General features: G+C 37.9%; 1 protein-coding gene across 2 annotated transcripts in view; it reads left to right on the top strand.

Moving 5' to 3' along the window:
- cdkl5 (cyclin dependent kinase like 5) overlaps nucleotides 1-17,621 on the top strand; it is a 208,105-nt gene that overhangs the window by 135,201 nt on the left and 55,283 nt on the right. For both annotated transcript variants that reach the window (XM_072260723.1, XM_072260724.1), the window contains exons 5-7: nucleotides 2,584-2,720; nucleotides 3,764-3,884; nucleotides 7,086-7,145. In XM_072260723.1, the coding sequence (XP_072116824.1) occupies nucleotides 2,584-2,720; nucleotides 3,764-3,884; nucleotides 7,086-7,145 (318 nt within the window). The remainder of the gene's footprint in view (nucleotides 1-2,583; nucleotides 2,721-3,763; nucleotides 3,885-7,085; nucleotides 7,146-17,621) is intronic.

Here is a 17,621-nt window from a genome sequence, read left to right on the forward strand (position 1 = left end):
TATGTGCTAGAATTCAAGGAAGAGGCTGCAGAGATAGTGGTTGAAATTTTTCATAACTGGCTAAATTCCAAATGGTACCAGGAGATTGGAAAACAGCCAGTGTGACCCTATTATTCTTAAAAAAAAGAGAAAGGGAGAAGGCAGGGACCTTCAAGCCAGTTAATTTAACATCTATTGTTGGAAAGATGCTAGAGTCAATAATCAAAGAGGAAATAACTCATCATTTAGAAAGGCTGAATATAATTAAAACCTAGTTAACATTGTTTTTTGAAAAGCATGTCACATTTGACAAATTTGCTTGAATTCTTTAAAGAGTTAAAAGTGTATTTCGATTTCCGAAAAGCATTTGACAAGATGCCACCTAGGAGGCTGAGGGCACAAATTAGAGACGCACGGTATCGGAGGACATGTGTTAGCATTGATTAAAAGCTAGCTATCTTATAGAAAAGAGAGGGTTGGAATAAATGGATTCTTTGCAGCTGGAAGGAGATAACTAGTAGAGTACCACAGGTATTAGTTCTCGGTCTGCAATCATTCACTATTTATTAATGACTTGTAGGTTTCCAAGTTTGTCAATGTTATGGAAATATTGTGCTAAGGATACCAGGATTCTGCAAATGGATTATAGAAAGATTGAGTGAGTGTGCTAAAGATTGGCAAACGAAATTCATTGTGGGATTGTGTGAAGTTGTGCTTCAGTATTTGGAATCAAAAAGTGACTTATTATCTAAATGAAGAAAGACAGCAAATAAGTGATGTAAAGAGGATCGAGGTGTTCCAGTGCATGCATTACAAAATGCTGGCAGGCAAATTCAACAACACACACACAATGCTGGAGGACCTTAGCAGGCCAGGCAGCATCTATGGAAAAGAGTATAATGAACATCTTGGGCCGAGACCCTTCATCAGGTTCAACAAGTAGTTTAGAAGGCAAAAGGCATTTAATCTACCTTACAGAAAGATTGGAGTTTAAAAGTAGAGATTTTGAAACAATGGTGCAGAGCATTGGTGAGGAATACTGGAATACAGTTTTGGCCCCTTTACCTAAAAAAAAGAAGGAACTTTGGAGGCAGTACAAAGGAGAATTTGCTAGAATTCTCTAGAAATCCGGTCCTAATTGCTAGAATTGTCATAGCAATAGAAATTTTAAGTAGTTCAGGCCTGTATTCCTTGTAGTTCAGAAGAACGATGGATGATCATGTTAATACGTATAAATCCTAAGGGGACCTTATAAGATCGATGTTTTCACTAGTGAGAGTCTCAAACAAAGGGGGAACGTAACTACAACATAAGAGGCTGGTCACTTAAAACTGAGCTGCATAAAAATATTCACAGGTGGTGATGAAACTCTTGAATTCTCTACTCCAGTGAGTGGTGGAAGCAAAGTGGAGACTATAAATGCTTGGTAGATTGAGGAGCATGTAGAAATGGCACAGATGAGGAGGGCAGCATAGATCAATAATGATCAGAGTAAATGGTGGATTAGCTTGAAACACCTACTAATCCATTCCTGCTCCTATTTTCTTTTTTTAGTGTTAAGTTTTTGATATGGATATTTAAATAGAGTCATTAACTGGTTTTGACAGAATTCTTAAAGTCAATAATGTAATAAAGATTGAAGAGCTGCTCGAATCTTCTGATAATAAAATTATTATCACAACAGTTGAAGGAAAAATTTAAAATTTTGCTAAATTCTGTAAAACTGTAAATGATCAAATCCAATATTTAACCATTTAGAAGGCCTGATAGTTAGATATATGGCCCTCAAGGAGAAGTTTTGTGGACTTCTTTCTGACTTTCCTGGCCCTGGTTTCTGCATTCACCAATTCCCTTAGTCCTTTGAATTTATCAGGTTCATGAAAAGGTTTATTTCTCTACCTGTAATACATATGTTCAAAAATGTGACTTGAAGTTATGTAGTAGAGTTACTATTAATAACAGTCACTAGTCCGGAAAATCTATTAATTTGGCACCCACCAAGGGTTTTTTGTACTCTTTTTTAGTAATGGTCAGCTTTATCTAATGGGGGCCACTAATAAAATCTTATGTTAATATTATGAACCTTAAAGGTGAAGAAACTTAGTTGTTTTTTGACAGCTAATTCAGTCAATGCATTTTACTCAGTCTTTACTATGTTCCAGGGTTCGTGTAATTCTGGATGGATAACGCTTAGAGGAACTAATTTGTTAGTCAGGTTCAACTGTCAAAATTAAAATTCAGTCAATGAAAAAAAAATCAGTTTTGGCAGGAGGAAGAACCCAGACCTCATGGCTGCATGAGGATTAATCTTCTTTTCATATCGTGGGTAGATTCAAGAAAGCATATTAGGCCCATTATTCTGGCTGTTTTGGGGAAATCGAATTTCTTGCAACTCCTTTTCGCCTGTGAGTGAAGGGAATAGAAGTACAATTATGAAAGAAAGGAAGGGACAAGTTTCTTTTTGTATGCTTAGGCAAACAAATTTTTTAAAGGAGTGTCTATAATTTCATTTATTTAAAGGAAATAGTAAGCATGATTTTTTATTGACATTTTGAAGGGAAACTATGTAAGCTATCTAATTATATTTAATGTGTTTATTCCCAGAAAATGAAGAAGTTAAGGAGACGACATTGAGGGAGCTTAAAATGCTCCGTACTCTAAAGCAAGAAAATATTGTTGAACTTAAGGAGGCTTTTCGAAGAAGAGGAAAGCTATATTTAGTCTTTGAATATGTAGAGAAGGTCAGTGCTACAAGAACATTTTCCGAGGTAGAGATTTCCTGCTTGGTTGCAAAGCTCGCTCCTCCTTCAACACTTAGAGTGTGAAAGTTTTCGTCAGCTGCTCAATATGTAACTGCATTGCATGACATAGCTGTCACCTCCAAAAATGAAGTGGTCCTAGTGCGAATTTCTGACTTTTCTCTAACTGATACCTTAAAGAGCTTCTATTTTCTGGGGGCTGTAATGTTAAAAGAACCTGAATTAATGAATGTAATCACTATCAGAGAAAATTGCTAGAAATTTGTAAGTGTCCACAGGTAAGAACTGGTGATAGAAATTCACAGAAACCACTGAAGTATTATCAAGCCAAAATCAAAAATACCAAAACTTAGTTAAAGGTGGTAGGTTTTAAATAATATTATGTGAGAGATGGAGAGTCTTAAAAAGAAAATTCCAGAGCTTTGAGCTAAGCAGCTGAATGTAGAACCTCCATTGGTGATGTGATTTAAATTGGGGATATGTAAGAGATCAGAATTTGACCAGTCTTGGTTGTGATGATTTACTCTGTTGTTGATCCGAGGTATTTCAGAGTTTCAGGTGAATGAATGTAGAACATTGTATGTTAGTTTAGAGTAAGTTAACAGGACAATATGCAATCTTTGAGTAAAATACTTGAGTTTTATTTTGAGCTGAGCTGTTTCAGAGTTTCAAGTGAGTGAATGCAGAACATTATGTGTAAGTTTAGAGTAAGTTCATGGGACTATATGCAATCTTTGAGTAAAATGCTTGAATTTTAATTTGAATGTGTAGTTGTGTCATGTAATAGTGATTGCAGGGCATAATTGTTGACCACTGATAATTTGCTAAATTTGATGGATGTGTTATAATGAACTGACCTTTGTGCTAATGCTTGATATTTAGTATTTAAAAAATAGGGATTATTACACTATATTTAATTTTAAAATGCAGGTTTATGTTCTTATCAAATTTGCTCTACTCTGTCTCTTCTGTATGAAGTAAAATTCTTCAGTGGTACAGAATGAAAATTTTTTTCTGGATTTTAGAATATGCTTGAATTACTTGAAGAAATGCCAAATGGTGTTCAGCCTGACAAAGTGCGGAACTATATCTATCAACTAATCAAAGCAATTCACTGGTGCCACAAGAATGATATTGTTCACCGAGGTAACTATTTGAATAGTTATAGCTGTGGAAATGTTTGTTTCAACAATAATCCTCTATTTTTTTCATCTTGTTCAATGACATACTTTCTGCAAAGAACATAATTTTGTTCTTATTCGCAGACTTTTGTGCTGCTTATGAGGAAAACTCAAAATGGTAACCGATTTTGCCAATAGCTTACTTTGTTTTCTTCAGTTGAATTTGTAATTACTCTGAATCAATGTAATGGACGAAACATAATTTATTAAGAGCTATCTGTTTCATTTCAAGACTATTATTCGTTATGCAAGTTAATGCAGGTTAAAAATAGAATATTTTATGTTTAACATTTGTTGACACATGGAGTTTTTCTAGTAGTGAATAGTTGTGTAGAGACACAATTACTGGGGTGCTAATCTTAGTTTGAAATGAACTCTTATTCTGTTTTTTCATTTTTCACTTTAATATTTCACTCAAGTGGATTGTTGTTGCCTGTGTAATCTCGTACCTTGTGCATGTGGTGATTCCTTGTGTTACTCATGGTAAGAGTTGATAAACATTTTTCATCTTAGTGTGGGATTAGAACATAGAACATTACAGTGCAGAAACAGGCCATTTGACCCACAACATGTCTTCCAACTATGGTGCCAAATTAAACTAATCCACTTGCCTACATGTGGTCCATTTTTCTTCAATCCCTGCATGTTCTGTGCCTGTCTAAATGATTCTTAAACGTCACTATTATGTCTATTTCTCGTGCTACGCTGGCAGTGCGTGCAGGCACTTACCCCTCTCTTTATAAAACAAACTTTAAATTTTCCCCCTCACCTTAAAACCAGACCCTATAGTATTCAAAATTCCCACTCTGGGAAGAAGACTCTATCTTCCTTGTCTAGGCCTCTTTTATAAACTTCAGTCAGGTCTCCCTTCAGTTTTTGATACTTCAGAGAAAGCAATCCAAGTTTGAACAACCTCTCCTTATAGCTAAAGCTCTCGAATCCATGCAGTCCTGTTGAACCTCCTCTCCATCCTTTCCAAGGACCTCATATCTTGTAATAGGGTGATCAAAATTACACACTATACTCCAAATGTGACGTAACTACAGTTTATACAGCTGCAGCGTGACTTCTTGACTCTTGTACTCAATGCCTTGGCCAGTGAAGGCAAGCATGCCATATGCTTTCTTAATCACCCTACTTAAATCTGTTGCTGTTTTAAGGGAGCTGTGGATTTTGACTCAGAGATTCCTCTGTTCAGGAGTACACTTAAGGGCACTGCCATTTATGTGTACATTCCCCTTGCATATAACCTCCAAAAGTGCAGCACCTCACATTTGCTCAGATTAAATCCATCTTCTATTTCTCCACCCATATCTGCTGCTGATTTCTATCCTGCCATATCCTTTAACAACATTCTTCATTATCCACAACTCCTTCAATTTTTATGTCATCTGCAAACTTACTAATCAACTCAACTATATTTTCATACAAGTCATGTTTATATATGTCATAAAAATAGCCTATCACGAGGGACCTTGTCAAATGCCTTATTGAAGTCCATGTGAACAACATCCACTGCCTTACCATCATTAATCATCGTCACAGTCCCAAAAAAAGCTATCATTTGTAAAACATGACCTGCTCCACACACAGTTACTTTTTTTCCAAATGTGAATGAATCCTATCCCTAAGAATCTTGTCCAATAGTATTCCTATCACTGAATTGAGGCTCATCGAGTTTTAATTTCCTGGATTTATCCCTGTTGCACTTAAAGAAAGGAACAACATTGGATACCCTTCAGTCCTGGGTTGCAGAAAGGATCACTGCAGAACTTGATTTTCTCCAACTGTTTACAGCTGTAATCAAAAGCTATCAATCAAGAATGAATCCCTGTGGGATATTTTACTTCTCTTTCTCAAGCCCAGGCCTTAAGGCCAGTTGTACTGATGTCTGAATTTGATTATGATCTTGAGGACAGATAGGGGTTAAATCTGCTACCTTCATAATCTCAAATTATTTCCACGTCAGATATTGAACTGACACTTTGAAGCCAGTGATCGGAGTATGTTTTGGTAACTATTTCAAATTGAAGAAGTCATTGTAAACTTTTGTTTTAAGTATAAAAGATATTCCTTTCCATTATAAACCTCTGCCTGACTTGAAATCAGAGCAGTTTTCAACCATATAGTTACTGCTTCAGTAATCATCTACGTGATGTTATGAGTGCTGGGGAGAATAGCATAGAACTTAATTAAAATTGTATTTGGTCACCTGTTCCTCATTGTGCTCTGTGGACAACTATGTGAGAAAACCAAAGAAATTGCAGGTGTAATAATCTGAAATAAAAACTGAAATAAAAATGCTGGGAACACTCAGCAAGTCTTGCAATTTTTGTGAAAAGAAACAGTTGATGTTCAGATTATTGCCAGCAGTCTTTAATCTATTGAGAATGTCTCCATTTGGAATTCATTTTGAAGTGAAATGCCAGGTTGACAAAATGTTAAAGCAATTTTTAAAAAAAGGCTCTAGTGCTTGTTAAAACAGTTGTTTTTTAAATCAAAAATTAAATTACAATGAAGTAACAAATTTTATATGTGCACACACACAAAATGCTGGAGGAACTCAGCAGGCCAGGCAACATCTACAGAAAAGAGTACAGTCGAAGTTTTGAGTCAAGACCCTTCAGTAGGTCTCTTGTTTGTGAAATATTATAAGTGCATACTCAGAAGCATTTATTCATTATTCATAATAATTTATTGGTTAAAACCAAAAATCAGGTCCCAGTTAGAAACTATTTTGTGTGCTCGATTAACAGATATTGACCAGATATGATCAGTCTTTGCAGTCCTGTCTGTTCAGTTAGTTTGAAATTTGATACCAGTCAGGACCTATGTCAAAGCTCTTAAGAACTGTTAGCAAAGTTTAGTGTTTCAGTATAACGTTTCTGTTCAAGAATGTTGCCTGATATGCTAAGTGTTTCCAGCATTTTCTGCTTCTTTGCGAGTTACTTCAACATTCCTCCTTCGTGCAGTAATTACCTAAGCACCCTGACTCAAATCAAAAATTTTTTTAAAGTGTTTAATTTGGGCCATATTACTTTGGTGTATTCAAAAAAATGGAGGGCAAATTAATTCAACAATAATCCTGCACATTTTGGTAGGTATTTTTAAGAAATTCTGGTCAAATTACATGTTTTTTGAAATGACTGAACTTATTCTGTTTTAGATATAAAACCAGAGAATCTTCTAATCAGCCACAATGATATGTTGAAGTTGTGTGATTTTGGTAAGTCATTTCTAATTTATTCATAGTGTTTTTCCATATTGAACTAATACTGTCAGAGAGTACATACTCATTCAGTTGAAGATATTTAAGATGCTGAATAAACTACAATTTTCACAGTGTGTCTAAGTAGCAAAAGGTACCAAGGCACATGACAATGCATTGAATAAAAGAAAATAATGTCCAGTTACATAAAAAGGTAATGAACAAGATAACCGAATACTTGTTCAAAGAACTCCTTGAAGTAGGAAAACGAAGGAGAGATTTAGATCAACTGTAAGTAATCTATTTGACAGTTTTCAATTTTATCAACTACTTTTGTGCACTGCAGAACTTTAATTCATGACTAACTTGAATACTTTGTCTGTGGAAGCAAACGTGATTCATTAACCAAAATGAGAATTTTTTAATCAACGAAGTTTTAGTAATTTACACTCAGTGGCCACTTTATTAGGTATACCTTTACACCTGCTTGTTAATGCAAATATCAAATCAGCCAATCACTGCATAAAAGCATGCAGACATGCTTTGTTGTCCTGACCAAACATCAGAATGGGGAAGAAATGTGATCTAAGTGACTCTGACCATGGAATGATTGTTGGTGCCAGGTGAGGTAGTTTGAATATCTCAGAAACTGCTGATCTCCTGGGATTTTCATGCACAACAGTTTCTAGAGATTACTGAGAATGGTGCAACTATCACAAAACATCCAATGAGCAACAGTCTGTAGGTGAAAACACCATGTTAATGGGAAAGGCCAGAGGAGAATGCCCAGACTAATTCAAGCTGACCGGAAAGTGTCGGCAATTCAAATATCCAGGCATTACAACAACAGTGATATGCAGAAGAACATTTATGAATGAACAAGTTCAAACCTTGAAGTGGATGAGCTGCAGCAGCCGAAGACCACAAACATGCACTCAGTGGCTGCTGTATTGGGTACAAGAGATGCCTAATAAAGTGGCTGCTAAGTGTCTGTGTGTGCGTGTGTAGTTTCAGCATTGAATGTACTTAATGAATAGTTCAGCCTTTCTAGTTGTTTCAGATGGAGAAATTCAAGGACTCACATCTCTTTGAGAGAATAGGTATCTCCATATAACAGTCTTGAATGGACAGCAGCTTTTTTTTGAAGCTACACCTTCTAGTTCTGGATTCCCCTAATGGAGGAAGTACCCTCTTGGCACCTATTAAAGTTTCTTAAAATTGCTGGCGTTCTTTAAATAAAAACGCCGCTTGTGCATCCCAACACCAAATTAGCTGAATCTGCTAACTCATTCCACATAAAATAATTCCTTCATATCTGCAATCAATCTATGCTCCTTCTGTACATTGTCTCCACTATCATATATGTTGTAAATTTGTTGTTTGACAGCAGGTGGGCCAAAACTTCATATTGCACTCAAAGTCCTGTATCAGTGTAGCAAAACTGAAGTTACTTTTGTACTACTTCCCCTTTACTATAAATGTCTTTATCCCATATGTTACCCTAATTGCCTGCTATACCTGATTGCTAACTGTGTTGCTTATTTGAAGATATCATGTGCACGTAACAGTCAAAGTTCAAAGTAAATTTATTATCAGGGTATATTTATGTCGCCATATACTACCTTGAGATGGATTTTCTTGAAGGCATTCAAAATAAATACAAAGAAAAACAAGAGAATCAATGAAAAATTGCACACAAGTCAGACAAACAACCAGCAAAAGATACCAAATGATGCAAGAACAAAAAGGGGGGAAAATAATAATAATAAATAGACAAGCAATAAATATCAAGAACATGAGATAAAGAGTCCTTGAAAGTGAGTCCATAGGTTGTGGGAACAGTTCAATTTTGGGGTGAGTGAATTTATCCCCTTGGCTTCAAGAACTTGATGTTTGAAGGGTAATAACTGCTCCTGAACCTGGTGGTGTGGCTCCTGTACTTCCTTCCTGATTGCAGCAGCAAGAAGAGAGCATGGACTGGATGGTAGGGGTCCTTGATAATGGATGCTGCTTTCCTGCATCATTGCTCCTTGTAGATATGTTCTGTGGTGGAGAGGGCTTTACTCATGATGGATTGGGCTATATCCACTACTTTTTGTAGGTTTTTCTGTTCAAGAGTACTGGTGTTTCCATAACAGGCTGTGATACAACCAGTCAGTATACTGTCCACTTCACATCTATAGAAGTTTGTCAAAGATTTAGCTGACAGTAGAGCCGCTGCCATGCCTTCTTTGTAGTGGCACTTACATGCTGGCCCAGGATAGATCCTTTGAAATTATAATGTCGAGGAATTTAAAGGTACTGACCCTCTCCATCTCTAATCTCTTGATTAGGACTGGCTCATGGACATTTAGTTTCCTCCTCCTGTCATCAATAATCAGCTTTTTGGTTTTGTGGACTTTGAGTGAAAGGTTGTTGTGGCACCATTCAGCCAGATTTTCAATGTCCCTCCTATATGCTGATTTGCTCCTATATCCTGAGTTGAGTGAAGAGCCAATGAAACGGCATCTGCTGTAAACCTGTTGTGATGGTAGCCAAGTTGGAGTGGATCTAAGTTGCTCCTCAGGCAGGAGTGGATATGTTTCATCACCAACCTCTGGTGGGTACCACAGGTTGTCAAATTGAGAGGTTAGAGATATCAGTGAACACTCTAGCCAGTTGATTGGCACATGCCTTCAGTCCTCAGCAAGGTACCATATCCGGGCCAGCTGCTTTCTGTGGGTTCACCATCCTGAAGGATGCTGTGACGTCAGCCTCAGAGACTGAAGTCACAGGCTCATCGAAGGCTGTGGGAGTTCATAAAGGTGAGTATCACTCAGAGCAAGTATAAAAGGTATTGAGCTCATCTGGGAGTGAAACTTTGTTGTCACATATGTCACTTGGTTTACTTTGTAGGATGTGATACCATTCAAGCCCTGCTAAAGCTGTTGAGCATACTTATGTGATTCCAATTTGGTCTGGAATTGCCATTTCACATGTGAGATGGCTTTCCAGAGGTCGTACCTGATCTCTTATATTTTTATTGGTCATCATTAGCCCTCAGCGGATTGTGGATCTCTTGTTTCGTCTAGGGCTTATGGTTGGGGAAGACTCTAAATGATTTTGTGTGGACACACTCGACCATAACTCACTTTATAAAGTCCGTAATAACCGTGGCGTTTTCATTCGGAACCTCTGATGTATCCTTGAACTTGGCCCAGTCCACTTTGACTTGAAGCAGTCCTGTAGCTACTTCTCTGCCTCCCGCGACCACCTCTTTGTGATATTTACTTCTGGAGCCTTGCTCTTTAGTCCCTGCCTGTATGGAGGTAGGAGAAGGAGAGCCAGGTGATCACGTTTTCTGAAAATTGGTCTAGGGATGGAATGGTAGGCATTCGTTATGGTAGTATAACAGTAGTTGCGTGTATTGGGACTCCTGATGCTGCAGGTAACATGCTGCTGATAATTGAGCAGATATTTCTTCAAACAAGCCTGATTGAAGTCCCTGACAATGATTTGAAAGGCATTGAGGTAGGCTGTTTCTTTTCTGCTAATCCTGGCACTCAGTACCTCAAGTGCTTGCTTAACATTAGCCTTTGATTGTCTGTAAACTGCAGTCAGGATTACAGAGGAGAACCCTTACTAAGTAGAATGCATGGCACTTACTCATGTTCCAGGTCAGGAAAATAAGAGTGTGACAAGACTGCTACATTTGAGCACCTTGAAAAGTTCAGCATGAAGCACATACCCCCACCTTTTGCCCTCTTCAAATCAGCAGTCTGGTCCATTTGGTGGATCGAGAAGCCCATGGGTCTGACTGACATATCCAGCATGTCTGAGGTGGGCCATGTCTCCATGAAACAGGGAACATAGCAATCCCTCATTACCCTCCAACACAGCAATCTTGCCCTTATGTCCTCTATCTTATTCTCCAGTGGCAATACATTTGCTAATAGAATACTGGGTAGAGGAAGTTTTACACCTCTCCATTTTAGTCTGGCTTGGAGTCCTTCCCTCCTTCCTCTCTTCCAGCCATGGTAATGTACCTTTGTCCACTTAAAACTGCTGTACTTGCATTTCTGGAAGTTGAGTCAGCTTTGTCCTTCATGATATCATAAAATCGCTAGTTCATTAAGACGGCTTAAAAGTACATTATTTAAAAGGAGATTACAGGCTGCAGAGTGCAACAATAGTAGTTCAGAAGTATATCTAGAAGTTTTGTCAGCAGCCAGCAAAAGGTCACTGTTTATTGCCAGTGCCATCTTGCAATGGTCTCAAACCAATTAAATAATAGTTTACTTTTCTGTCTTCCTTGTATAATGGACAATCTCATATTTCTCATTCTACCTGCAGATGTTTTATTCACTTAATCTGTGTCTTCCTCACAAATCAATTGTCCAGTATAACTTTATATCTTCAGCTGTTCTTGCTGCAATATGTCTGGTTCATTCATATAAATTATAAAGATGGAGTATAAATAGGTGAAGCCCAAGCATTGATCCTCATGGCATTGTACTAGTTATCCCAATCTGAAGATGTCCCACTTTCTGCCATTTAAGCAATTTGCATTCAACTTATTTCCCTTAATACAAATTTATGCAATAACTTTTCATATGGCATCCTACTGAATGCGTTCTGGAAATTGAATTCTACGATATCCACTGACTCCCCATTTTCTGCCTTATTGTAAAAGGTTAATATCTTTTCAGGTTATTCCCTCTCATTCTGGATTTTCTCTACAAGAGGAAATAGTTTTATCTGCTTCCACCTTTTCCAATCCCTTTGTTATTTTGAATACCTCAATTTAATCATCTTTTTGCCCTTTAAACTCAAGGGAACACAAAAAAAGCTGATACAACCTTAGTTCATAATTTTATCTTTAAAAATCTGCATTGTACTGAGAATTTCTGCTGTATTTCATATATCCATCACCTTTTTGCAATAACACATATATATCTAGGAGTAGTCAAGACGGATTCTGAAGAAAATCTACACAAGATAAACTTGAATAATCTCCCACTGTATTTTAACCCCTTTGTATGAAAGGTGAACATTCCATTAGCCCTTTTGAAATATCTTATTTGTTTTTTTATTCTCTGGATTTTGGTACCATTTCTGTGCATGCATACATTTTATCGGCATAGTTCCAAGTCACTGAACATTAAGAACTTATTTAAACCCTGTCTTTCTTGTATTCAAAATGGACGATATTACAATTTCAATAATATTGTCCAATCATTAAATTTACCTGTGGTCATTTTGTAAAACTTTTGCTTTCTTCCATGCAATCCATCTAACTCATCCAGATATTTGTGCACTTTTTTCTCCAACTGATCCATGTGAGTGCTTTGATATACAACAAGTAAAGCTCTGGCTCTAGACTGATCCCTGGAAAATACAATTTACTACTTCCTGTGAATCAGAGTTCTTTGGCACCATCTTATGCCCAATTTTTCTGTAACCTCTCTTGGTGTATTTATTTTCAATCCACCAATTGATTCATTATATAGCTATAAACAACAGGAATTCTGCAGATGCTGGAAATTCAAGCAACACACATCAAAGTTGCTGCCTGGCCTGCTGCGTTCACCAGCAACTTTGATGTGTGTTACATTATATAGCTATGATTGGTTAGTTTGATCTTTTCCAAATACTTTTGTTTATGTCACCAATTTTACCGGTTGTTAACATCTGTAATTACTTAATTTTTATCCATTTTATTAATCTTTGTTTTTTATTTATAATTAATGCTTTTTTAAAATATAGTAGCTCAATAATCTACAAGTATAAAATGATGGCTAAATAATTGACACTTGCTCAGTTTCCTTGGTTTACTTACCTCCTCTTTCTCCTCTTTGTATGCTTAAATTGCACACCCAGCATATTTCTATTTAAATTACTTCATTTTGTTCTCAGCTTATTCTGTTAAAAAATTCACTTTGCTCTGCCATCACAAGTATCAACCTTCATATACCCTTCAGGCAAAGTCTTATTTTGACTTGCCAACCACATGGTATCTAATTAGCACCTTCAATGACTAAATTACAGTGGATTGAAAGGTTATGACTCAGTTTGATTAAACACCTTTGTGATGTTTTTTGAGGCAAACACTCAATATATTTTGTATATCTCGAAACTTGGATCACTACATTAACCAAGGAGAGAAAGAGAAGATTTCTTAATTTTTTGAAAGAAAATATCACAGGCAGGCTGCGCCAGGCAGTGTGAATGTAACATAAATTCATACATTACTGGCACAGAGCAGAGACTGAAGTTAACTTAGCAAAATTTCATCTAACATTTTCAACATTTTTTTTCTGGCCACTACCCAAAATAATTTAATATGAGGAATGCAGAGTCCTTTAAAAATCATTTTTCCATGAAGATTCCTCTTTTGTAAATTTTCACTCATTGCTTCCCTTGAAAGAATAGGCATTTTACCAAGGTATCTCCCATAGACGCCAGGTATCCTCTGTGATCACATTGAATTCATCATGATTTAAACCTCAGAACACCTTGAGTTTTATTAGGATATAGGCATCCGTTAGTCTCGTGAGACCATGGATTTGCGACTTGGAAGGTTTCCAGGGCGCAGACCTGGGCAGGTTGTATGGCAGACCGACAGTTGCCCTTGCTGCAAGTCTCCCCTCTCCACGCCACCGATGTTGTCCAAAGGAAGGGCATTAGGACCCATATAGCTTGGCACCAGTGTCGTCACAGAGCAATGTGTGATTAAGTGCCTTGCTCAAGGACACAACACGCTGCCTCAGCCAGGGCTCGAACTAGCGACCTTCTGATCACTAGACGAACACCTTAACCACTTGGCCACGCGCCAACACTTTATTAGGATAGTCACTTCATTATTTTACAGAGACAATATATATTTCAGTCCTTTGTGATTTCAATCAAAGCCCCTTCATTGTAGATTGGTGAATCTAATTAACCATTTCAAAATTTACAATAAGTAGGTTTGTAATTGAAGATAGTAGCTTTCCAATGTTTGGTCCTCCTGTTCTGTGCTTCTCTTTTTGCCAGCTGATTAACCAGTGGCACTATGTTGTTCTTGGGACACCGATTTTGTCAGTCTGTTCTGTTGATAAATTGGTTTATTATTGTCAAGTGTGCTGATGTACAGTGAAAAACTTTGGGTTCAATACAGGTCATTTCATTAGATCGGTACATCAAGATGTTACAAAGGAAAAGCAATAGCAAAATGCATAATGTAGTGTTGCAGTTGCAGAGAAAGTGCAATGAAGACAGACAATAAAGTATAAGTCCCAGCTACTTTTGGGAGGTCTGTATATTACTGCCATCAGTGTCCTTTTACCCTTGCAGTTTCTTAATTCAACCCACAAGGATTCAATTTCTTCCAATCCTATGTCACATCCTTCTACTGATTTGATGCCACTCTTTACCAATAGAGCCACGCCACCTCCTTTGCCTATCTTCCTATCCCTCCGATACAACGTGTAACCTTGGATATTTAGCTCCCAATTGCAACCATCCTTCAGCTTCGATTCAGTGATGGCCATAACATCATACCTGACAATCTGTAATAGTGCAACAAGATCATCCACCTTTTTTCTTATATTCCGTGCATTGAGATATAGCACTTTGAGTACTGTATTTGCTACCCTTTTTGAATCTGCATCCCTAATGCACTGATACTCACCCTGCTGGCTGCATTTATGTCCTATCATTTGCCTGCCCTTCCAGACAGTCTGACTGCACGCTATCTTTGCTTTTTTACCATCTGCCCTGTCCTGAGTCCCTTCATTCTGGTTCCCCCTGCCACATTAGTTTAAACCCTCCCAGACAGCTCTAACAAACATGTCCCTGAGAATATTAATTAGTTCCTGGGTTCAGGTGCAACCTGTCACTTTTGCCTGGTGGGAAGAGAAGAGATTGTGTCTTGGGTCGGTGGGGATGGGGTGGTCTTTGATTATGTTGGCTGCTTTACCGAGACAGTGAATATCTCTACAGGCATTGTTATTGCCATCACAACTGTCAGTCCTCCTGAGGGTATTCTCATGTTTGAACCCTTCTTAAGGGCTATTATCTTGCAGGTAGTTAATCTTAATTTTATTTGTTTCGGTGCCTTTCCTATAAGATGTACGGCATTCCAAAGTGATGACATTATTAAGGAGATGAATTTAATTGAAAAGGTACATTACATTTTTTGGATCCAGAGGTTGGATACACTGACTTCATACCCCAGTTTGTCTCTAATATAGCAAATTATATCATGAAAGTATGATGAAGAAGAAGAAAGCCCTTAACTCTGAGTGGAGTCATCGGGGCGCCGTCATGACAGTGATTTTTTTTAGCAGGCTTTCTTATTTTTACAAGGCTGAGTTGCTAGCTTGACGCTCAATCCAGCATGGATGGAAAGCGTGCAAGGGATGAAAGTATGAAACTTATATTTTAAAAAAAATAAGCAGCCTATGCTTACCTTACCCAGATTGTAATATCTTCCTATCTAAAATATCAGGAATATTCAAATAGTTGTTTTTAATTTATTTTAATTTAATTTATCATATTCAAAGATGCTTTATAATACAAATTGTAAAATTTATCACAGTAAAAGTTGTAGTCAGATATCAGATATTCATGCATGTCATGTATGAGAATCCCAAACATAAAACTGCTTTTATTACAATTCTTACCCATCTTCCAATCCAGTTCTGGCTATCTCGCTCCTTGTTTGTCCCTATCCTGTAGTAAGTTAAGTTTCTGACTAAAATATCAGAATCAGAGGTCCCTCACCTCCAGCCCTCTGACTCTCAATACAGGAGCCCCTCAGCTGCGTACTGAGTCCCCTCCTTTACTCCCTGTATACCCATGACTGTATCGCTACCCACAGCTCCAATCTGCTAATTAAATTTGTCGACAACACTGCATTGATTGGCCTTTTCTCAAACAATAACAAGGTGGCCGACAGGGAAGAAGTCATCTCTCTGACACAGTGATGTCAAGAAAACAACCTCTCTGTCAATGTCGCATGAACAAAGGAGCTGGTTGTGGATTACAGGAGGAATGGAGATGGGTTAACCCCTATTTGATATCAATGGGTCTGGGGTTGAGAGGATAAACAGCTTTAAGTTCCTTGGCATCCACATCACAGCAACAGCGCCTCTTTCACTTCAGATGGTTGAGGAAGTTTGATATGGACCCCCAAATCCTAAGAACTTTCCACAGGGGCACAATTGAGAGCATTCTGACTGGCTTCATCACAGCCTGGTATGGGAACTGTACCTCCCTTAATCGCAGGACTCTGCAGAGAGTGGTGCGGACAGCCCAGCATGTCTGTAGTTGTGAACTTGCCATGATTCAGGATATTTGCAAGGACAGGTGTGTAAAAAGGGCCCATAGGGTCATTAGGGATGCAAGTCACCGCAACCACAGTCTATTCCAGCTGCTACCACCCGGGAAACTGTACCGCAGCATAAAAGCCAGGACCAACAGGCTCTGGAACAGCTTCTTCCACTAGGCTATCTGACTGATGAACTCACGCTGATTTGAGTATACTCCATATTACATTGACTGTGCTATTTATTATAAATTATGATGATTGCAGATTGCACATTGCACATTTAGATGTAAAGATTTTTACTCCTCATTTATGTGAAGGATGTAAGAAATAAAGTCAATTCAATTATCACCAGCATGTGTCATTAAATTTGTTAACTTGGCAGCAGCAGTTCAATGCAATACATAAAATTGAAGAAGGAAAAAAAATAATAATAAATAAATAAATTACTGTATATGTATAATGAATAGATTAAAAATCATGCAAAAACAGAAATAATATTATTAAAAAAGTGTGGTAGTGTTCACAGGATCAATGTCCATTTAAGAATTGGATGGCAGAAGGGAAAAAGCTGTTCCTGAATCGCTGAGTGTGTGCCTTCAGGCTTCTGAACCTCTTACCTGATGGTAACAGTGAGAAAAGAGCATGCCCTAGGTGCTGGAGGTTCTTAATAATGGATGCCGCCTTTCTGAGACATCGCTCCCTGAAGATGTCCTGCATACATTGTAAGCTAGTAGCCAAGATGGAGCCGACTAAATTTATGGCCCTCTGCAGCTTCTTTTGGTCCTGTGCAGTAGCCCCCCCACCCCCACCATACCAGACAGGGATGCAGCCTGTCAGAATGCTCTCTATGGTAGATCTGTAGAAGTTTTTGAGTGTTTTTGTTGACATACCAAATCTCTTCAAACTCCTTATGAAGTATAGACATTGTCTTGCCTTCTTTGTACCTGCATCGATACAAAATCCTCAGATTTTGACACCCAGGAACTTGAAACTGCTCAGTCTCTCCACTTCTGATCCCTCTATGAGGATTGGTATGTGTTCCTTCATCTTACCCTTCCTGAAGTCCACAGTCAGCTCTTTTGTCTTACTGACATTGAGTGCAAGGTCGTTGCTGCGAAACCACTCCACTAGTTGGCATATCTTACTCTTGTACGCCCTCTCGTCTCCATCTGAGATTCTACCAGCAATGGTTGTATTGTCAG

The sequence above is a fragment of the Mobula birostris genome, chromosome 6, assembly GCF_030028105.1.
Source record: "Mobula birostris isolate sMobBir1 chromosome 6, sMobBir1.hap1, whole genome shotgun sequence".
Taxonomy (NCBI): Eukaryota; Metazoa; Chordata; class Chondrichthyes; order Myliobatiformes; family Myliobatidae; genus Mobula; species Mobula birostris.